Source organism: Aulonocara stuartgranti (genome assembly GCF_965226115.1).
Source record: "Aulonocara stuartgranti genome assembly, chromosome: 22".
Taxonomy (NCBI): Eukaryota; Metazoa; Chordata; class Actinopteri; order Cichliformes; family Cichlidae; genus Aulonocara; species Aulonocara stuartgranti.
In genome coordinates this window covers 4,091,796-4,115,904 of record NC_138957.1, presented here as the reverse complement: position 1 = coordinate 4,115,904, position 24,109 = coordinate 4,091,796, and the positions used below count along the sequence as shown (strand labels likewise).

Below are 24,109 nucleotides of genomic sequence, written 5' to 3'. Positions count from 1 at the left end.
AGTAGGAATCGATATAATAGTCCAGCTCCTCGGGGTTGAAACCTTTATAATGTAGAGAGAGATGTAGTTGGCTCAGTACTTTGTTTACGTTCCACAAACAGGTCGTAGCCATGTTGGATCACGCAGAGTCTCGTGAGAACTGAGGTTTACGTCGTCGTTGCGCTTCTGCTCCTTTGGATTGGGCAGACTAGGCGACTCAGTGGCACAATGCTGCCATCTACTGTTATTATTATCCAAGACGGGCATTTCTTTCTGCTGTATTGTGAAGTGATCATGTGAAGTAAGACTTGCTCGTTTTTCCATAAGCTTTGCCATCGTTCATTTATAAACATATTTGTAGTTTCTGTTTCTGATTAATAAAATGCTGTTCTGTTCTCCATCAATCATTCTCTCATTTAGCCACATTTCAAGAAATTCAAACTACTTGGCTTACTCAAGGTTCTTTTCACATATTTTAGATGTTTGTCTGGCAAACATCAGGTCAGGTCTTTTCCTTTCTTTTCCTTTTTTAATCAGTGGATATTTTAAAACCCAATCATTAGCCCACAAGCCTTTTGAATTTAGTAGAACATATACACAAGATTTCTTCCTTATTTCCAGATGACAAGAACTCTTTTCCCACTCTGAACATTTACAAGGTACTTCCTTGACAAGTACCATTTACAATCTTTAGCTCCTCAGAAAATGTTATACTAACCCTGTTGTTGATTATTGGAGCATAGATGACTTTGTCTTTTGACAGTACATCTCATCTACTAATGCCAGTTCTGTCAATGCAAATGTAATGTCAGTAGAGGACGACATTGCTGCGCCTGCACTAAATCATGCTGCTCATCCATCATTTGAGAATTCCATTCCTAATATTCTGCTAAGAGAAACATAAATTAGTGGCTCAAAAAATAGCAGTCCCAATTAAGACGCTATTAATGTAATAACCACTATAATACTGTTGAAGTGCAGGTTTTATGTGTTCTTCTCTGAAACCATGTAGCATTTCCTTCTTATATACTTCTATTTATATCCTGTCCCTCCTGGACACTCCCAATGGAAATCTTAACACCGCCACCTTGTCCATCTCTAGCTATGCCTCCTATGGGCCTTGTTCTTGACCTCATGATGCTTTCCATCAAGGTAAAAGAGTGGCTGGTTAATTATTTATTTGTTGCACTATTTAAATACATGTCTAGGTTTTGACAACTAGATCTTAACAGACTAACAAAGAGTTTTACCTAAGTCAGTTTCAAAGCAACTTCAACAGATCCAGGGTATAATCTGATTTCACTTATTCCAGTCAAAATAACCACTGTGGTCATCAGCTTATTAAGTCAGTAAGGATTTCATAATGTAGGTACAAACCCATTCGTATGAAATGGGCACCTTTAGCAAGAGCTGACCAAGCATTAATAAGAATAAATCTACAGGCAACAAAGGAGCTAGTTTTACAAAGGAAGATAAAAAATATAATATTAATCTAATAGTTAACATATAATACAGTCTGAAAGCAACACAGCTGCCACAGATAAGGCAGCAAAAACGAGGGTATGCAAACACTACCATGAGTATGTGTATATCTGAACCTGTGTGTAATTTTGATTGATTATAGAAAATCCATAATAAATACATATGTGGGGTTTTTTAAAGTCATTAAAATATTACATTACAATATGTTGTTATATTACAGTTTTGTCTCCCTCTGTAGAATCAGTTGCCATTACATATTTGAGACTGATAATATGCTGCAAACGCAAAAGTTAGATTGATAAACCAATTAATAGGAATTGTAAATATATTATTTTTCATTATAAAGTGATTCTGTATATTATTTTTCATCAGTCGTACAGATTTTTTGCAGGTACTATCTGTAAAATAAATCAGGCTATCAAATGACTTTAACCTCTTTCTGCCTCGTCAATTTACCGTAAACCTGAGAGAAACTACTCCCCCACAATTTTAATAACGATAAAAAGCTTACATGTAATGTGATTATCACGCAATTTGTCTTCACCCTTTCTTTCACCTTTTCTTGGGAATCTTCAAACACGTTTTTTCGGCTTAAATGAGCTCAGTGTGTGTACATCAGATTGACAACAACGTCTTTTACAGATATTACGGTTCATGTTGCCAGGGAGTGACTGAGCCGTAGTCATACAGACACAATAGAGCTGCAGTCATCATGTATATAGCAAGTGTTTGTATTTGAAACTATTAGAGCAATATGTAGTATCTCTCAAATTCTGTGAGTGCAATTTCGAAGCGTTGTTCTGGGGCTATTATCAGTGAGCTCTGATGCCTTTGCACTAACAAGCTATCTTCGTTAGACAGTAGGAGAGTGGCCGTGCACCGTTAGCTAGCTTTAGCCAGTTTGATAACATCATAGCTGCCTTGCCAGTTTTTACTATGGAGTTTCCTTTTGACATAAACCAATTATTCTCCGAGAGGATCTCTGTCTTGGACCAGACCTTGGTTGCAGGCCGCAAATCTGCAGGAAGGCAAGTTTCAAAGGTTTTCGAATCCTTTTGATAGTATTTTACAGTCAGACACTCGGTTCAGTTCAGGTTTTCAATTCAGGCTTACATAGCACAATACCAAAAATATACATACAGGCTCAAATATGTACTTAAACTTACTTAAATATTCTAATGTGGTGCTACAATATCTTTTTAAGTTTACACGGCCAAGGCTTATTGACTTTTCATTGGTGATCATAATTGAGTCCCACTTTTCCTCCATAAGAAAGATTTGATTGACAGCACTCATTGGACCCCAGGGATCTCAGTAAAGAAGAAAGAATTGTAGATTTACACAAGTTGGGAAGATCTGTTGGAGCCATGTCTAAACAACTGCAGATTCTGAGATCACCAAGTCAAACAATTGCACATAAGTACAAGTATTTGGGAAACTATCACCGTCAGATGACAGGAAATTGCTTAGTTGTTCAGCAGTGTGCCCCACACAAGGTGCACTAAGGCTTAAGCTTGCCAGGATGTGACTGGTCTTAATGACTGCTCTTTTTGACAAGTCAGATGTCTTCAGACTACAAGTCACATTCTACATCATGACATGCCTATAATGGATGTATGTAAACATCTGACCTCAACTGTAAGCAGAACCATGTATAATGCAAATAGAACATAAATGACAAATCTGTGACCTCTTGGGCTGATCTATCTGGCCCTATGTGAAAAAGCAAGGAGTCAGGGACACTGCCCCCTTTTTTTTAGAAAAAGTAAACATGAATGAACAGAAGTGGCCTGTTTAGGCAGGGAAACAGACTTTTATCATGCCTGTGGGCCATCTGGTATCCTGCATTTAGATGTACTGTGAGAAAGAGGTAGAGTGTCTGGAATATAAAAAGTGAAAATGAGCCTCTTATCTAATAATATTCTGCTCTGCGATTTCTTTGCAGGCCAGATCTTCAAGCTCACATAGCCACAGTTATTGATGAACTTGGGAGGGCCTCAGCAAAGGTGAGTCTGTGTAGTCCGCTTACTTTTCTGTGTAAAGACACATGTCAAAAGGGAATATTCTGCTATTTTTATTATCTGCCATATGTATGTTACTATTTTCCTTTTAGTCAAAAGCTCAGGATTCAGACTGCTCTGAACAGCTGCTTTCCTTTTTTTATTTTTAGAACAAGCTAATGTCAGCTCTTTATGAATTTCTTTACACTATCATCTTCTAAACAAGTCAACCCACAAGTCAAACTTTTATGTTTGTGTGTACACTGTCTACTGAAGTAACATCGCAGTGTATCGCCTGACATGTCCAGTCAAAATCACAATGCATAGTTGATTGGTGACATCGAAATATTGCTATTTATGTTACCTTCAGTATTTCTTGAGCTGTGTTTTCCAGTTCAGTTGGGACATGAAATAATCTTATGTGACTGTTAACTGAAACACTAAATTCACTTATGTCACTCAATAGCAGATAATGAGTGTATTAATACAGAAAAAGCATTCTGCTGTAATGTTTGTTTCAGCCAGTCTGTGTGTTATTGACTCTATATTTCAGATCAGATTCAGGTAAGTGCAAGCAGATGGATTAGAGAAGCTCCCATTTCCAATCAAGAACAATAACCCAGTTCACGCCCTCATATATTTAATGGAATTGTAATTATGCAGTTTTGGTCACAATATCATCATTTTACTTAAGTGTTTTAAAGCAAGTCCAGTATGAATTTTGCTGGATGACTGAAAGTATTATTTTGTTGAAAGCACCCATCATTCGCATACACTGTAAGGCCTGATCATTCTTCCATCTGTTATAGCTGTGCATTGTCCATTGTACATATTTTGTTTACTAAGGATGAGTAGCAGCAGGAATTGGAATCCGAATGCCTCATTTGCATACTTAGTTGACACCCAACTCACATTGTGTCTGCTGTCAGTGGTCTTTTTTTATGCACTCTCTCTTGTCTTATGTGACTCTTAAAAGGGAATAAATATGGTAATGTCTAACTAGATAGTTTCATTCTTTTACCCACTAAAGTAGTTTCGCTTTGCTGCTTTGATTCACTTTTCACAATAATCTCCATTATGGCCACTCAGTTCATAGTTCATCCTTTGTTTAGCTCCTGTACTTTGTTTTTTGTTAAGGCCAACAGTCCCTTTAGGACAGCTTCCATCTGACTGGCTGCCAAAACAGAAGGTTTGTAGAGCAAATGGGGGTAAGAGGCAGTGTCTGTGTCAGATATGAGCATCTTTAGAAGCAGATCTGCTCATTTTGACATGATACAATAGGGGGGAAAGCATACAAAGAAGTGTGAAGCTTCAGTATTTGGCTTAGAGGGTTGGCTTGCTGGTATGCTGACATGTAATTTAAATCTAAGCATCCACCACTGGAATGGTATGACAGAAATTTTCTCTTTAAATTAGTTGAAATTGTTCTCTAATGCAAAATTTGGGGAGTTATAAAAATGTGAATGTTATTCCAAGACTTTATGTATTATTACATAATAGGTATGTTCCTGAAATTGATTTTGTGATTTTCACAGATCTTCAAAGATGATTTTATGTTTTTGGGGGTTTTTTTGTTTTTGTTTTTGCGCAATTTTCTGTTTCCTTCTTTTTGTTTTGATGTTGTCTGTGGACATTTAGTTTAAATGAATCAACACTGAGTCATACTAACTATCAGCATTCTTGAAGCAGAGGCCACAGCAAACTTCCACACCATTAATCAACCAAAGACCAAGATTTAATTGATTTGAAAGCCGGATGCTTAGCCTTGTCCACCCTAGCTGGACAACTCAAAAAACAGTCTTATTTGTTATAAACCATTGTCCTCCTGGGCCTTACACGGAGTTTCTGTCTGATTTCGCAGACTTTTTATCCGATTTAGTACTCCTCTCGGATAAAATGATTATTGCAGGTGATTTTAACATCCAAAGGAAAGCCTTGACATTTAATCTGTTATTGGACTCAACTGGCTTCTTTCAAAATGTGAAAGAACCCACCCAACACTTTAATCACACTCTAGATCTTGTTTTAACACATGGCATAGAAACTGAACATTTAACAGTGTTTCCCAAAAAGCCTCTCTTGTCTGATGTTTTCCTAATAACAATTACTGATGATGATGATGATGATGATGATGATGATGATGATGATAATAATAATAATAATAATAATAATAATAATAATAATAATAATAATAATAATAATAATAATAATTGACAATAATGATTACACAGTAGTGGGGAGTAAATTTCATCACTGTAGATGAGATGAGATGATGATGAGATAGCCTTTATTTGTCAGTTGCAGTTGCCCACAACCGAGATGACAGACCTTGCCAACCGTACATACAATACAAACATCACATTGGGGAGACAGGTCAGGCTAGGTGTAAAACAAAAGGATAATACAGGAATGCACAGATATCAACACACCATAGCACAATAAAACACAGACAAGCAACATGGGAGAGTATTCCAGTGTGTACAGCTGATCTGGGACCGCTGCAATCTTCGATTACGCCTCCAGCTGATCCGGTGTCCACATCGGCTGGGAGGATGCGTTGGATCCGGGGTAGGGAGGGTGATAGTGAGGGCGTATCAGTGTACATGTTTCGTGCATGTCACCACGCCCGGTTAAGCATCAGTCAACAGTCTCCAGTGGACCCAGGTGGCCTTGAAGGAGGGGCAAAGAGTTCTGACAACAATCCTGTTATCATGGGAAGAATTTGTTGTTCCAGTCAGCTTCAACCTTGGCAGGCCTTCAGCTGGCGCCAGGGGAGCCGCATGAGTGAAGATCGTGAATGTTTGGGTTTAGTGCGAACAACTGCATCCAATTTTTACAGTTGGTCTAATGTCCATCACTGGTCACCAGTTCTCTCAATTCCCGTTGTTCTTCTCCAAGATCTTATCCATATTGCGTTCAAAACACAGTCTGAGTACTCGCAGCCAATCAGCTATCATGTCGGCCAGCCTTATGGGATCTTGAACAGCTGTAGCCGCTTCCTGTTCTTCGATAAACCAGGTCCAAGCCAGCTCCAATCAGCCCGAACTCTGTTATCATGGTTTCAAATTGGTAGATGTTGTTCATTGTCCTCCATCGAGAGTGTCGCCAGACACACGACGCAACTGACCATCGAGTATCCGGCAGCAAACGTCTCCGCAGGACAATCGGGCTCTCCCAAGCCTAGCAGAGTGTCAATTCCATTACAGGACCAGTTGATGAAATCCATAATTCTTTAGGTTTTAGAGAACAAGACTGGGAAACTCTTTGAGGGTTAGAGTTAGACGAGACTAGACAAACACATAGAAGAAAATAAGAACAACCCCAGGTTTCTTTACTGCACTGTAGCCAGGCTGACAAAAAGTCAGAGCACCGTTGAGCCAACCATCCCTTTAATGTTAACTATTAATGACTTGATGAATTTCTTCACAAATACAGTTTTAACCACTAGAGAAAAAAATGCTCATAATCATCTCACAGCTGTAGCATTATCTACAGCTACTTTCAGTACCACTGATATTTATTTAGACTCTTTTTCTCCAATCGATCTTTATGAGCTAACTTCAGTAAATGCCTCTGCCGAACCATCAACGTGTCTTTTAGACCCCATTCCTACAAGACTGCTCAAAGAAGTCCTGCCATTAATTAATGCTTTAATCTTAAATATGATCAACCTATCTCTAATAATCGGCTATGTACCACAGCACAGAAACAGCTTTAGTGAAGGTTACAAATGACCTTCTTATGGCCTCTGACAGTGGACTCATCTCTGTGCTTGTCCTGCTAGACCTCAGTGCAGCGTTCGATACTGTTGACCATAATATCCTATTAGAGCGATTAGAACATGCTGTAGGTATTACAGGTACTGCACTGCAGTGGTTTGTATCATATCTATCTAATAGACTCCAGTTTGTGCATGTAAATGGAGAGTCCTCTTCACACACTGAGGTTAATTATGGAGTTCCACAGGGTTCAGTGCTAGGACCAATTCTGTTTACATTATACATGCTTCCCTTAGGCAGCATCATTAGAAGACATAGCATACATTTACACTGCTATGCAGATGACACCCAGCTCTATCTGTCCATGAAGCCAGATAACACACACCAATGAGTTAAACTGCAGGAATGTCTTAAAGACATAAAGACCTGGATGACCTCTAACTTTTTGCTTCTATATTCAGATAAATCTGAAGTTATTGTATTTGGCCCTAAAATTCCTAGAAATATGGTATCTAACCAGATACTTATTCTCGATGGCATTACTTTGGCCTCCAGTAACACTGTGAGTCATTTTTGACCTGGATATGTCCTTCAATCCACATATTAAACAAATGTGTAGGACTGCTTTCTTCGATTTGTGCAATATCTCTGAAATCAGAAATGTCCTATCTTGGAGTGACGCTGAAAAAGTTCCAATAAATACATAAATTAATTGAATTCAAAATCCTCCTCCTCCTCCTCACATACAAGATAATCAGACCCCATCTTATCTTAATGACTTTATAGTACCATATAACCCAATTAGAGCACTTCGCTGTCTGACTTACAGGATTACCTGTGGTTCTAATAGTATTTAAAAGTAGACTGTTAGGCAGAACCTTCAGTTTTCAGGCCCCTTTTTCCTAAAGTTCAGGTGGATGGATCAGGTGACCCTGAATCCTACCGGTCAAGGCAGATGCCCCCCCCCCCTCCGAGCCTGGTTAAATGAATAGGTGTGTCAAAATGTTTGACTGGTAGTGTGTATGTATAGCTTTCAACTTGAACTTTGACATTGATGTCTGCAAAGAATGGTGTCAGCTCAACTGACAAAATCCAACGACATCTGTTTCTATTTTTAAGATTCCCATTCTCTTTTCCCTCAGGCCCAACAGCTCACAGCACCTATAACAAGTGCTTCCAAGCTGCAGACCCAGAAGCATCAGCTCTATCTTCTTAAGAATGGAGAGAGCAGCGGGTACATCTCATATCCCTTCCTCAGCTTTCACTTATTATTCAGCTTCTCTGTTTCTCTCTGGATTGACTGAGTTGGTGTTTTCCAGCGGGACCTGGTCAGATGAGTCATGTTGAAATGACAAATCATGTACTGTAGCATTGAGACATAAAAGACACTGTTTTTAATGTATATCACAGGAGCTCACCTCAGTAGATATTTGTATTACTCATTGCCAAGTCAAACTAACCCCTATTCCTGTCTCCTAACTGCAGGGGACGTGGTGTGGTTGTGGGATTTCTGAAGGTTGGCTACAAGAAGTTATTTTTGCTGGTGAGTCACTTATATTTTTTTTAATTTCCTTTTAACTTCTTTCCTTTCGGCCTTGCTGTGATCTGTATTTGACTTTCTGAAAGGCTTTTCAGGTATGCTTGCTATATTTCCTCCACAGGACCGGCAGGGTGTGCACGTAGAGGCAGAACCACTCTGTGTTTTGGATTTTTACATAGCAGAGAACCTGCAGCGAAATGGCTATGGGCTTGAGCTATTTAACTTCATGCTACAGGTAGAGAATACTTTAGGAATCCCTGAAATCATCTGAAACAGACCTTTCACAAAAAGAGCTAAAAACTGGAATGATGTGATAGTGGTACCTAAAATGATGACATTAGTATTGCAGGTCATTGCTGTGTGTGTTTATTGGTAATTGCATGTTTTTGTTTCTCTGTCTTTCTCCATCTCCCACCTGTAGCACAAGAATTTAGAGCCAGTGCTGATGGCTTATGACAGGCCTTCACCTAAATTCCTGTCTTTCCTGGCAAAGCATTACTGCCTCACGCAGAGTGTTCCTCAGGTACGGGCTGCACTTCACACAGTCATTACACTTTTTAAAGCAAATCTTTATTACCTCTGGAGAGCAAAAGAAAACCCTGTAGTTTTTCATTTGACTTTTAGTGGGGCTTCGCTTGTTATCATGGCTATAATTAGGCTAATCTTGCTCCCTCCTCTTTCTCTTCAATTTTGGCTATTTTTAATACTGCTACTTCTCTATTGTAAAATAAATGGTTGTTTACAAGTTTATCTGTAGTGGAATTTCTGGGAAGACAGGGTACCCCCTGTTTATATAATATAATCAGTTAATAGCTTTACATCTTAGGACAAGGTAAATTTAGATAAGAAACTGACTGAGAAGAGAAGGGTCCAAAATAAGAAAAACAGTGCCAGCACAAGACAAAAACATCCAATGTACAATTCAAATTAGTCAAAATTATATCACCTTACAGTATTTGCATTACTTGAATTTAAACAGTAGGGTTCCAGTAAAAATATACATGTAACTCATCTGACAAAGGGGGAGTTATCAGCCTGCTTTTCATGTGTTTTTAATGAAATTTAGTTTTGCCGTTTCATGCCAAAGATCAAACAAGAGTTTCTATACTGGATTCCATTCATAGAAATTGACATTATCAACTAATTACTACTCTCAATCTTCCTAAACATTAAAAAAAATCAGGAAATCCCTGATTTGAAAAGTGGTGACACCTGTGCATGCACTGACATCAGAAGGAACACAGTGAGATGGACCTAAAAGATGTATACAGAATATAAGCTAGACAACACTAGTTACACACTTGGATCCCAAAAGACTACGTATGAGATGAGTTGTAAGTTCAAATGAGGAAATTACAAAGGTCTGATTTAGACCTTTTAGAGACCATAACGTAACTGTAAGTGGCGGACATTGCTGCCCGCATTTTTGCTGGTATAGTATCATTGGGTCATCTCCCAAAGTTTCATATGCAGCCAACAGACAGAAAAGAAATTCCTTCCTAGCTTCTTGCTTGTTGATGTGATCAGTTTTTTGGGGGCAAACCTATTTGTCCCTCTAGTTTTTCCACTTTTTTGTGCATTCCCTCATTCAGGTAGTTTCATCTCTCACCAGGAATTTTCTGACATTTGTGAGTCCTTATATTGATGCTATCATTATTATTCCTTACACTGAGACTGTGATTGTTATTCTCTTACTGATAAATTATAAAACTGCGTTGAAAAAGTAGCTGGAAATGCACAGGAGGAATTGACAGTGCTGACCAACCCATTCAAAATTGTTGCCAATTGTGTCAACCTGACCTGCAATTACTTTTCTCAGGAGTTGCATATCAGGTTACATCATAGGTTACAGTGTAGGGATGTTATTGGTGGACACACCACTAAGACTGGAAATGCAGGGGCTGTCAGGACACAGATGGTTATCTACTTACCTAGTTAACTTCATAAGAAATTTTAGTGATCTGTTTTCTTATTATTCTGTCCAGGTCAATAACTTTGTGGTTTTTGAAGGCTTCTTCCTCAACAGAGCAGGTAACTTTTTTGCCACTTTGATCCCATTGCTGTGGTTCTGCAAGCGATTATTAAATTATATCTGCTTTGTGTTAACATAAGTTATAAGGTGTCTTCCAACAAGCAGCTCCAAAAATGAAATTCTTACTGGTGAAGCCTGTGTTTTCTTAGCATTCTTGATATTTCTGGATATGTTAATCAACACTGGTGGTTCAGTATAAGAACAGTATGAGTTCAGTTATATAATACTTAACACACTACATCTAGTAGTTTTAAAGTAAACAGGTGCTTAGACACAAAGTAAACACACAAAGTTTTGTCACATGTGTCTTTGTGGAAGAAAAAAAGCCACCTGCAGTAGATTCAGTGGGTAGAGCAGGTCATCTACTAATTGGAAGGTTGGTGGTTCAATCCCTGACTGCCCCACTCTGTGTGCCAAATATTCTTAGACAAGATACTAACCCCAACTTGTTTTGTGATTCATCGATTGATGTATGAATATGTGCTTGTGTGACCAGATGAACAAGAGAAGCTGCATAGAGTGCTTTGGGTGCTCAGGTAGAATAGAAACGCACTATATAAGCGTTTCCAGTGGGGGAATCATTTCGTCGCTCATCCAAGTGTCTTCATCAATCTCACCTGACTGCAGGTTTCTCCAACCTTAAACAGCATTTGCATAATGACTGAAACTAGCACCACTGACTGCAGGTTTCCCCAATCAGCTGCGGTTGAAGAAGTCACTTGGATGAGTAATGAAACATTTCTCCTATGGAAATGCTACATACAGATGAACATAATCAGCTTCTGGGGATTTCCTTACCTGGATGATTGAGCATGCATCAATGATTCAGTAAAAAGGACTAGATGTTACAGTCCCTGATAATGCATTGCTTTAGATGGAGAGACTCTTGAGGGATGGCTGTTATGAGGAAAGGCGGCCCAGAAACTTTGCCAGCAGCACGCATCGTTGTGTGCCTCAACTTTCGGTCTTTTACCCAGGCTAATCTGCCATTTTCTTTCCTTGGTTAGGTTTAGGGATTAGAGATCTGATCTAGTTTATCATTTTAAAATTTGGTACACATCGTCAGTAGTGGACCTTTGATTCATCGGGTGTTTCGGCCATTATCACTAGACACCCTCATCCAAGGAGGCCCTGCCAGGGTTGATCAGGCTCTGGAGTGTGTCACTGGTTTATGTTAACTTGTTATTTCTCTTCTTCTTTCTTCTGTTTAGTTTCCTACAGTTTATTTTTTATCTATTCACTGCAACTGAGAAATAATACTTACCTCTTCAGCATTTATGGAGCCTAACATCTTCAAAGGGATAGAAAAGGTGATAGAGACAAAAGGGACAAGATAGGAGAGAGGAGAGCCAGAAGGGGGCGCCTGATCTGGCTTCCCACACCTCCCCGCCGGATCGGGCTGTACGCTCTACCTCCCCACTGTCTCCCAGAAAAGGGAAGAAGAGTAGAGGGGAGAAGAGCGGAATATTTCTTTTCTCTCGCGGTTAGCTGACTGCCTTAGCGGCCCAAGTGATGTCAGCCCTTTTTAGCCATAGCCAGTGACTGGTCCTCTCAGCAGTGTTAGCTAGTTCTCTTATAGCCTGCCGTTGCGCCTGTCCTCTGATCCTAATCTCTCTAAGCAGCTTTGCTGTTGTGCTGGCAACAAAGACCCTGCACCCCACTTCCACCGGGCGCACCTTGATCTTCCAGCCTCTGTCCTCTGCCTCAGCTGCCAAGTTGGCATACCGCAGCTTCTTACGCTCAAACACTTCCTCAATTGCTTCCTCCCATGGTACCGTCAGCTCAGTGACGTACGCAAGTTTTGGGGGGTTAGACTAAAGGACGAGGTCTGGTGGCAAAGTTGTTGTTACGATCTCTGTGGGAAAAATTAGCCTCTGATCCAAGTCCACTTGCATCTGCCAATCCCTAGCAACCTTCAGCGGGCCCAGGTCTGGGGTTGAGGGGCTTGTCCTCAGCTTGTCTCCTTCCCGGACAAATGTTGATGAAAACTGACGCTCCTCTTGGTTCGTGAAAGGTTGAGCTTTGATGGATTTTCTTTTGCACACAACTTTCTCTGCTAGACACCTGAGGACCTGGTTGTGTCTCCATATTTATCAGCCCTGATTAAGGCTAGACCAACCAAGATGTGCTTGAGTGTTGCTGGGACTGTACAAAGGGGGCAGGATGGGTCCTTTCCAAACCACAGCTGCAGATTTATTGGGGAAGGTAGCACATCATATGTCGCTCGGATGATGAAACTTAGTCTATTAGACTCCATGCCCCAGATTTCACTCCATAAGAGTTTCCTCTTTTCCACACTCTCCCAATTCACCCAGTGAGATCTCAAGCCTCCTCACCCAGGCTAGGGATAGGCAATGACAGTATCCCGTCGCTGTAGAGTCCAATGCTGCTGAGGCATTTGGGAAGTCCAAGCCACTTCTTAACGTAGGAGCTCACTAGCCTCTCTAGTCGATTGGCATGATTGAGTGAGACCTCGTACATTGTCAGCGGCCACAGTATTCTGGGTAATAACCCAAACTGGAAGCACCAGAGCTTCATTTTCCCTGGGAGTGCAGTGTTGTTAATCCGCTTGAGGTCATCAGCCAAGTTCTGCCTTAGTTGTTCTAGTTGCCACGTATCATTGAGGTCTGCATTATACCACCGTCCCAGGCTCTTTATGGGCTTCTCTAAGACTGTTGGAATTGGTTCTCCACTGATATAGAATTGCTTGGCTGTCAGCTTTCCTTTTACAATGAGTATATAAGAACCTTTAGATATGCAAGTTTAAACGTGGCACTCAACCCAAAAAGAGTGCTGCAGTGCTTTCATTCCAGTTCCAAAATATTTTGTTTCATCAAACTCTCCCAGGGTCAACCTCTTCTCCTCTGAGGGATCAGAGGGTGTACAGCTTTTTGTAAGGACTGTTCTTTCTTTTTTTTTTCCCTCATACATCTTGGTCCCATTCCTCTGTCCCATAATTAGTATAACTTCACACGTCAGTGCTTACGTTTCAGGTTAGCTTTCCCATCAGTGTAAATACAGTGAGGAAAATAATCATTTAATCCCCTAATGAACTTTTAGGTTTGCTCATTTACAAAGAAATGAACAGTCTTAATGGTAGATTCACTTTGACGGAGAGACTGAAGATCAACCAAAAATACAGAAAAATTACACAAGAGAAAATTAATTTTTAGGCCATTGAGTGAAAAAAGTATTGGATTCCCAAGCTAAACTTGATTTATTACTTGGTGGAGAATCCCTTGTTTGCGAGCACAGCGGTAAGGCATTTCTTGTAGTTGGTCACCAGGTTTGCACACATTTTGGCCCACTCCTCTTTACAGAAAGTTTTTTGCTGCCACTTGACAGCTCCTTCCACAGATTTTCTATAAAACCGAAGTCTGGAGTTTCACTAGGCATTATCTGAATGTGCTCTACTTCTTCTTGGAACAGGGGAACTTATGTTTTGTTTCATTAGCATGCTGAGACAATGACTTGACAGTGACAATGACAGAAGCGACAATGACAGTATTAGTGTTCTGTCTGGGAGAAGGTCTTTTTGTCCTAGATTTTACAGTATGTGGTAAAATTGTTCCATTGCAGAAAAACATAATATTTTCTCTTCCATGCTTGACTGTGGGGATGGTGTTCTTTAAGTCATATTCAGCATTTCTCTTTCTTCAAGCATGGCGGGTCGAGTTAATGCCGGAGAAATCAGCTTTGGCTCCTGATGATAGTACTTTATCTCAAGCCTTCTCTGAGTCATTTAGATGTTCACTGGCAAACTTAAGACAGACCTGTATGTGCGCCTTCTTGTGGCAGGCGCTCTTGCGGGTGCAGCAAGAGTTCAGTCCATTAGGGCGTAGTGTTTTACTAATTGTGTTTTTGGTGACTGTGCTCCAAACTGCTTTCAGATCATTAACAAGCGCCTGCTGTGGAGTTTTGGACTTTATTAGCTTACAGTCATCCTGCATGGAGTTCCAAAATGGGAGCAGACTGAGATTGATGTTGGTATGACTGAGCTCATACCAACAGCTGTCACCTTCTCACCAAACCTCTTGATTATGATCTACCATTCCAACCTTGTGCAGGTCTACGGTCTTGTCCCTGACATCCTTTGACAGCTCTTTGGTGTTGCTGGTGGTGGAGAAGTTTGAATGGAAGAAACTGATTCTGTGGGCAGCTGTGCTTTTTTGCTTGATATCATTCCTTTCTACATTAAAGTGAAATTTCTATAATATTTAGAGACTGTTCATTTTTTTGTAAGTGAGCAAACTTACAAATTCAACAGGGGATTAAATCATTATTTCCCCTACTTTATCTCCTTGCTACATTGGTACAGTATATGGCATGTGTGATGTATCATGTCATATATTGAACCTACATTCCTGGGTTTCAGAGAACTGCAGAGAGAAATCCACACCCTGTATACCACTCCTAAACTCCACAGACCACTTGATACCTGCTTGTTTCCTGAACCTCCAATGTGTCACTTTGTTAAAAACAGCTAAAGTGTGTTGTATGACTACATTATTGTAATGACTGCGAGCAGTAAGATCATGGTTAGGAAGATTGGTAGCCTCTTTATACTGCATTTTGTTTACCTCTGACATCATTAGGATGGCTTTATAGTGTAGAACAGGACGAGATGCCAAGCAAAAATCATTTTAAGAAACACTTTTGACCTTTTTGAGCTTCATGGTAGTAACATAGTTTTGTATTGTGCCCCCTGTTGATAGTTGACGCTCATCTGCCTCAAATTACCAAATTTAATTAATAGTCTTTGACATAGAAGTTGATAGCACAGAACCACTAATACATTACCTTCCTTAAGCTGCATTTGTATGCCCAGCATAGGACACTCAAAGGAATTAATAAACTGACACAAACGTGAATATAGGTTTCAGGATTAGCTGAATCCAAGGAAACCATGTTTTTCCACCGCGTGCCGCTCCGTTTAGACGAGCATTGGAAAATTATACAAAAGCTAACATGTTGTGATTTACATAAAAATTGGGCACAAAGTGATTATAAAGAAGTGAATGTATAAAATGTCTTGTTGTTATTATGACGAGTCTTATACAGAGGCTACCAATCCTTTCAACCAGAGATGTGCTCTTTTTGTGCCAAAGGTACCTGAAAGAATTGTCTTTATAGTTAAAACAGCATGAGTAGGCTAAAAACAGACTTGCAAATAAAAAAACAAAATTTAAATATTGGATTCTGGCTAACTCAGACTGCTCAGGTAACAGAACAAAAACAAGACTTTGCCTGGCTGAATCAAATACAGTGGAACCCCGGCTTACGAAGACCCCATTTAACGAAAAATTCAAATTACGAAGGCACTTAACGGCAATATTTTTGCCTGCAGTACGACAAAATGCCCGTGTAACAAAATCCGTTTGCAAAATCCGTTTCGCTGTTCCACGTGAAAGACGTATTGTTGTTGCAGTGTGCTATTTCATGTGCTTTTCTTTTGCAAGTAGCCTATCGTTGATTCATAATGGGGCCGGCATAAGGCATAAATATGAGCGAGTTTAAAAAAATGTTAAATAATTATCATTGCACAGTGTACGTACATGCATTAATTAACGTAAATGTAAGTTTTAATTTTAAAGTTTAGAATTAAGTTCCATAATGTTATGTACATGTACACGTACATATGTATGCATGCCTACGTATGCTTTCTTCAGCCTCCACCTAGAACTTCGTCTTCAGCCAGCATCGCCTCACTCAAAAGGCGATGGAAAAAGGTGCTTCGACGAAAATTTTGACTTACGAAAGACCCTCTGGAACGAATTAATTTCGTAAGTCGGGGTTCCACTGTATATAAATTTTATATATTTATTGACGTCCAAAACAATCATGTCAGGAACAGTCTGCATTGATTTTTGGAGAGAATATTTCACTCGTCTGAGCTGCTGGTTTTGTCAGCATCAATATATGAATTCTGTTTGACAGTGGATCCTCCCTTTCACAGACACAACACTATCTTGTAAGATAAAGTAGAAATAGTTCTTTCAGAGGAAACATTGTTTAAATGTATGGAGGAGCACAACTGTCTGACTAAATGAATAAATCAAAATGCCATTAAATTATTATGTAATATTAATTTAAAAAAAAGTTACATAAATTAAAAGGTAGTTTTCCTACCTTTTAACATTCCAACTCACTTTTCCATTTTTGGTATTTTTTAGAGTCACCCACTGACCAGTCAGTCATAAGAATCAGCATCAGATTTGTCTGATGTATCATGCATATGCACTGCAGTCTAAAGTTCACCTGTTTAGAAATGTAACTGCAAACCGCTTGGCACAAGTGTTATGTATGCCATGGATACATGTAATATATGTCAGCATATTACAGAAGAGGGACCTGTAAGGCTGTGGTTCCCAAAGTGGGGGTCGCGCCCAGCTGTTTGGAGGGGGGGGGTGCAGTATGAATAAAGAAAGAATGGTTGGACACATAATGGACAGGTTTTTGATGAAGCATGTCTTCACTTCTCATAATGACTAACTACTAGTGAAACTTGGCACTCATGAAATGAATGTGTTATTTATAATATAGACAGTTTTGGTCTTCCATACAGAGCTTATGAAGGACAGTATGTGGGGCTGTGCTGTAAGGAGACGGGTGGGGTGATCGACTCGTGTTCCTCTTCTGCCTCTGCTCTGAGTTTGTTCTCCTCTGCAGCGGCCCAGTTGAGAAAGGTTCCCCCAAAAAAGCCAGACGGAGAGATCAAGCCTTACTCTTTAATGGAGAGAGAAGGTAAACAGTCACATAGTGCCACTTTGCCATAACCAAGTGTTGACATTAAACATTAAGACTCTATTCCAAGTACACGGTCATAAGAAAGCACTTGTTTCCCTTGTCGGTAACACTGATATAAACTGTGGAAATAAACAAAAATGTGCTGGAAAAAAGCTTCCACAAATCCTTTTATGGTAAGTCTGAACACTGAAGAATGGACTGGAGCTGATCTTCCTCTATAGACCAGAACACGTAATACCAATAAAAATCTTATACACTAACTCAGCAAATGCAGAGTAAATTGTAGGTTATAGCATGTTGGCGGTGACACTCAAAAAAGTAATGTATTACACATTACTTGTCTAAAAGTAATGCATTTTGTTACTTAACTTCCTTGTAACTTTGTGTTACTCCTTACCATGGCTTGAACTGCATTGTGATATGATTATCAGTTGAAAATATAAATGTTAGTCTCCAGTCTTACACATAATGATGGCTATGGGTAGAAGATGAACCAGCTAAAAGTGCAAATTCAAGAACCTTGAATCTCTGTAAGCTGATATTTGTAGCCAAGGAGCAAGGCTTCTTTTATGGCTTTCCAAAGTTTGAAAAATGTTATAAAATTGTTGTTGTTTTTGTTTTGTTTTGTTTTTTTTTTGGGGGGGGGGGGGTTTAAAGGTGAGCTTTTACCAAGCACAGAGCCTATAAAATATGATGCTCTCAATTAGTGCTATTAGTATGTACATATTTTTTTCTGTCTAGCTGTTCGCCAGGAGCAGAAGAGTCTTCCTTGGCCGTTTGCTCCTCCCCACTCCCCCCAGCGCTCGGTGGCCTCCCAGTGGTCCAAATCCCTCAGCGTGGGATGCTCCCCCAGCAGGGCACCCCCTCGAGTCACTCCAACTTCTTCCCCTGGTTGCAACAGGAACCAGAGCCCACAGTCACCTCTCAGCGACCGCTGCAGAGCAAGACGCACCAGGTAAGAAGTAACGCACTTCTTTCTGTAAAATTCACCTGCAACTGCATTATGGAAATCTATATTTTACACATCTTAACATCATGTCAAGGTCAGTTACTGCAAATGAAATTTGCCCACAGTTTCAGCCTCAGTAACAAAGAAAAGCTGGATCTGTGAGAAGAAACACTTAGCAGACAATCTGCAAATGTTGTTCCACCTGTGTAGAGGGTGCCCGGTTTAGACGAAGCAGGATTACACCGTTGTCATTCCCACAGTCAGTTGTTTACATGGACCGCCTTTATGTCATCCTAACACTAGCATCTTTTTCTGTCACACGAACCCTGTGCACGCCATCCTTGACTAAATTCATAGACTTCCTCTAAAGTCTTCCTATTTTCCTCCTGCCTAGCGGCTCTATTTTCAACATCCTTTGTCCAGTATGTCCACTGTCCGTCCTCTGAACATGCCCAAATCGTCTCAACCTCTCTAACCTTTTCTCCAATCCGCTCTGATATACTAATATTTAATCCTGTTCATTCTGGTCTCTGCCAATGAAAATCTTAACATCTTCACCTCTGCCACCTCCAGCTTGGCCAGCTGTTTTTAGGTTAGTCGCGGCTGAGACCATTTCTGATGAGGTTTACATAGATGGTGCAATTAAAAGGCCAAATTCCTCTTTCAGGTTCCAACTTTCAGATGCTGTTCATCTGCTGTAGGTAGTTTTTTAGGCTAGTTTAATAAATGGCCTCAAAAATGCTAATAAATGCTGTTTTATCTGTGAATCTGTTGTTCTGTTGTTTTATTCACATTTGTCTGTTTTTGTCGGTTCTGTGTAGATACAACACTGTTATAGGTGCTTTATACATAAATGGGTCATATATATAATATGAATATAATAAATAAGTGTAAGTGGTATGTTAATAGCACTAATAGTTGTGTAAAGTTATATAAATTGTATGTGTACTCTTGAATGCATGGTTAAAGTGGCCACTAAGACCAGCAGCAAAACTAGTCAGATACTGTTGTTCTGAGTAGAACAAGGTCCAGATCTCTCACTGTAGTGATTAGTGGCTCCAGTTTTCCTGTAATTTGTAATTATTTTGCTGACCGACTCCTTTCATTCTCTCCTTCTTTCTCTTCTCTTTCCCCTTTTTTCGTCACCCATTGTGCTCCATTTATTTTGTCCCTCTGATTGATTCTGGCTCGTCTTTCTGTCATCAATAGTTCCCTTAATAGATCTCAGCTAGGCTTTCATTGACCAGCCTGTTCCTTCCCTTCAAAGGAATGGCTGATGTGTCTTAGCTCAATAAATAGCCTGTTTTTGTCTTATGAATGGGGAGTCTGTTGTTGCTAGAATAGTTATTCAACTCAAATGAGGAGAGAACAAACTCCTTTTGGCCTTCTTGTTATCAGCACGACAGACTGGAACTTGATGGCCGTGTCTTATCTGCTTGACTTTTTTAGAACTCATTAAACAACCTGCCACAAAACTGCTCTTGTGAAATTGCATTTTGTCACACACAGAAATGATACTTAAACAGGATATTGTAAATTAAGGCTGCGAGTCTTATTTCCATTCTTCTTTTTTGTGTGTTTTATTTCAACAGTATACCATGCATTTTTTTCAGTTTGTTATATTTTGAGTTGTGTAATTATGTCATTTCTTTTTTCTTTTTTCTTTCTTCCATCCAAACATGTGCCTGTCTTCTCTCCTTTCTCTGCCTTGCTCTCCATCTTATTTGATTTTCTTCTCATCATCCTTGCTGGCTTTTGCTACTTCTCCAGTAGCCAACAGGGTCTAGTTGCGAGATGCAACTTGTACAGTCGACACATGGACACCAGAGCTGTTGGACTGCTGCACAGATGCTCTCCAGGTGAGGTTTTGTAGAGGTGTTGATGGCAGTTAAAAACCACATCATGCTTGGATGTAAATTCATGTAAATTACATTAATTTAATCTACATTCTATACAATGTTTATATGAAAACAGTATAAACGCAATAACAACAATAACACTTTCACGCATCCCAAATGTTTTGATGTTGTTAAACGAATGCATAATCTAGCTTAGTGTTAAATCTGTACCTGGCCCAGTGTTTTTGTTGCAGGTATTACATTTTACATTTAAAATTTTGTCAACATTTTTTTTTATCCAATTTTTTATTATTTTATTTATTTTTTTATTTATTTTTTTATTTCAATAAATAGAAAATGTAAATATTTAGCAAATCACTGGTTTCTGTTCTTATTTAGCCAACCTCTCTGGAAATGTGGTTGTGTGACAGGATAATCGTAACTCATCAGCCACTGACTGATAGCCACAAACTCTAATCCAATGCACTCTGATCACGATGTCCAGTATGATACGCTGGGCTGAACTTTTTTTAGCATTGCAAAATATTGATTGAAGACTATGGCAGATAAAAGACTGCTTCAAAGTTTGGACGTACACCTTGATTACTAAATGACTTTTATTTATTCCTTTCTATTGTTTGGGCAAAATGAAACTGAAATGTATTTCATATATAGTAGATTCATCAGAGAAGTCAGTTTCCTTTGATCACAGGTTTGTACACTGTTGTTACTATGTTCATGTAGTCAACACTTAGAATGTATCCACTTGAGAGGTAATCCTTGTAAGAAAGTTACTGGGTTCTTTAAGTAAAGCAAATTGGCTCTTACGAGAACCACCCCACACTGCAGAGGAGCATGTTCGTCACAGTTACTGTGTCCATGAATATCACTTGGGTTTAAATTGATCTTAAGCTCTGATTAAAACACTGACCCAGTTGTGGTTGTCAGACATAACACACAACTGGGTTTTGAAGTGTTAGACAGTCTACATGTAAAATGTTTCTTTCATTATTATGAATGTTTGCTCTCAGAGCACTGAGCATTGGGCCACTGTTGTTAAGTCAGCGCAGTCATGTTGTTGCTAAAGCAAAAATGCAGATTATAAGAAATATTCTTTTTATGGAAAACTGTGTTTCATCAATTTCTCATTTTTATTTTTTATTATTCATCTGTTCCCTTTCCTCACATGTTAGCACCATGTGCCACCTCAGGTCTGAGAGCAGTAGGGGATCAGTCATACACATTGGGATACAGTATTCACTCACAACAAAACAGGTATTCACACATTGATCCACCAATTGTTTTAGAGGTTAGCAGGCATTAAAAAAGAAAATGAGGAGGTTTAGTGTGCAGATGTGGGGTTGAAACACCTCAAAATGTTGTCACAATTACAAAAATGCCTCAATTGGAATTACATCCCAGCAGACGGATGACTATGATGGACCGTTTCTCTAAAATGCTCAGAACATGTTTTATGCACCAGATATGCAACCACATCTCCAGACTTTCCTATTAGCTTATTGATGTAATATTAAATTCATGGTGACACATGGATTAAATGCTACATCTGATTATTGTTGGCAACACAATAATCAGTATGATGAGGGAAAAAGATCTGAAGACTTTCTGAGCCTCTTCAATTCCTTAATGGACTATAAGAATCTACGCGCAGGCGACCAGAGCTTTTAGCAGCTTTGAGCAAAGTTGTACAGATATTTCACATTGTGGGTGCAGTGTTAAAGTTGTCTTCCTCAAATAACACAATAACAAGAGTAGCTGATGAGACAGTGTGACATATAATCATCATGTGGGTAGCAGAGTGACAGCAGCCCTCACACACAACCATAGATATGAAGAAATCGGATAAGAGCAATGTTCAGTTTCATATCTGCCCTTACTTTTACCTTTTTACCAACTCCCCGTTCACACAGGAACTGGCCTGTCTTGCTTCCACCTCTCTCTACATCCAAGAAGGACTGCATAAGCAGCACTACCTCTTTAGACAGGAGAGAAACACACCTGGGCGCAGATCCTGAATCCCGTCGTTCTGAAGAGGAGATGAAGGTTCTGGACAGTTCACAGCTTCCAGCAGGCAACCAGAGACCTCTGTTGTGGGAGAGTGACAGAGTTGAAGACAGGTCATGGGCTGTGGGGGTGCACTGCTACACTGCCCAGTGGGTGAAGCAGAAGCAGGAATACAGGAGCACCCGGCCCTGGTGAATGTGTGACGATTACAGACTTTAAACATTATCAAAATGTTGATGCCTAAAAGGCTTTCAGACATGTTTGAGCCGACTTTTGAGTGTTTGAGAGCCCACGATGCAACAATTTCTTTGTGAAGTTTAAGTGCCAAAGTTCAGTTCAGAAAAAATACACTTCCAGTCTTTCTGGTTTTAGAAAGGCTATTATAATGGCTGCCTTAGTTGGTTTCCCAAACGAGTTCTTCAGCTGTCAACTAGCTCATCTTTTCTAGTCAACTGCAACTGGATAAGATGAACTAAATGTGGAGCAGTTTTCCGTTGAAGTCAGACTGGCTGCATCCTTGCTAATTGAATAATTGGCCCGTTAAGTCAGTGGTGTTACTGGCAAGACAGGTCCAGCTAACTCAGGTAGGTTTTTCATCTTAGTAGCCTTCGCACTGAGCGTTGTTAGGTTCACTTATTTTGTTGTATAAATTCAGGGAAACATTGCATAAGACAAAGGTTACTAACGTGATCTTGGTTGATGGGATAATAGCATGATACACTTTCAGTTTATCACATTTGGGTTGTTGCATTTTTTAGCAAATATTTAAAAAGAGTGATACAGTAGCCTACTCTTAATTTTCCATTTCTGTTTTGCACATGTGTAACAGCTACATGCAGCCACAGACTGTAACATAACGACATGATGTACAGACAGGTTACTTGCTTCAATGTACCCTGGCATTGATTTTCCAAGTCTCTGGAAAGATGGATCTGTATCAGTCTTCCAAAAGATTTGATGGTTATGGAGTTGAGTGTGTAACACATCAATCCAAATTCTCCCCTGTTTGACCGGGTTCAGATGTGGTGACAGGGTAGATAGTACATCAGACCATGTGTACTTATGAGATTCCCTCAGGGTAATGTGTGTCAGGCAGTATTTAAAATGATAACTCATAACCCATGTTGGTGTTTTTCAGATCTTGCAAGTAAGAAAATAAATCCTTAAACATGCAAACACAGTCTGTAGACTGCTCTGGGTGCTAATGGTACAGGTCATCCACAAGTGCAAAGCACAGAAATAGACAATTAGTCATTTTTAATATTTGTTCAAAAATCAAACAATTAAAAAAGAACAGAAACGGTGTATTTGTGGAGAAATCAAGCAAAACATTTTGATTTATTTTGGACTTAAAGAAGTCTCCCATGGACAGAGCTTCCTGCAACTTTCCACTAACCGGAGTTTCATTAAATAATGGAAATGTTTGTGAGACAAAACATATATTTTTAGGTTTTTCAGACAGAACTGAAAACAAATTGGGTAGAAAGTTTACACATTTTTGCTGTAATGTAAACTTTAGTTAGAATGGTCCATAAAGCCAAAATACACCACGATATATCCTTATTTTGTCATTTTTACACTTCCATGAACTTTAGTATTCCAACAGTCAGAATGGGCTTAAACCCTAATGCCAAAACCTGTTACCTGGGTTTAACTGAACTTATAACTTCTCTGTTTGATTGTTTTTTGTTGTTTTGTTTTAGTTGAGTCAGTCTGCTTTGGAGGTCCTACTTAAAAGAAGCAGAATCTGGGATTTATATGTCACTTAGTCTTTTCTGAATAAATTAAGCCAAATGAG

The 24,109-nt window shown here is 39.4% G+C and overlaps 1 protein-coding gene across 5 annotated transcripts; it reads left to right on the top strand.

Moving 5' to 3' along the window:
- The first annotated feature begins 1,819 nt into the window (after positions 1-1,819).
- atat1 (alpha tubulin acetyltransferase 1) lies at positions 1,820-23,864 on the top strand. 5 transcript variants are annotated; one of them, XM_082520682.1, is made up of 13 exons: positions 1,820-2,489; positions 3,407-3,467; positions 8,323-8,414; positions 8,666-8,723; positions 8,842-8,955; positions 9,142-9,243; positions 10,706-10,751; positions 13,600-13,645; positions 17,422-17,496; positions 18,241-18,454; positions 20,222-20,307; positions 21,480-21,561; positions 22,218-22,449. In XM_082520682.1, the coding sequence occupies exons 1-13, from the start codon at positions 2,398-2,400 to the stop codon at positions 22,320-22,322; spliced, it is 1,173 nt and encodes a 390-aa protein (XP_082376808.1). In that variant the 5' UTR covers positions 1,820-2,397; the 3' UTR covers positions 22,323-22,449. The 5 variants fall into 5 exon arrangements, with proteins under 5 accessions (XP_082376808.1, XP_082376806.1, XP_082376805.1 ...); XM_082520680.1 differs by lacking the exon at positions 21,480-21,561 and having other exon boundaries at positions 1,825-2,489; positions 22,218-23,864; XM_082520679.1 differs by lacking the exon at positions 13,600-13,645 and having other exon boundaries at positions 1,830-2,489; positions 22,218-23,864.
- Positions 23,865-24,109: the final 245 nt, after the last annotated feature.

Coding starts and splice junctions, on each gene's coding strand:
- atat1 (XM_082520678.1), top strand. CDS start 2,398: ATGGAGTTTCCTTTTGACATAAACCAATTATTCTCCGAGAGGATCTCT. Junction 18,455..20,218: donor TGCAGAGCAAGACGCACCAG/GTAAGAAGTAAC, acceptor CTACTTCTCCAG/TAGCCAACAGGGTCTAGTTG. Junction 21,562..22,217: donor ATTCACTCACAACAAAACAG/GTATTCACACAT, acceptor CCGTTCACACAG/GAACTGGCCTGTCTTGCTTC.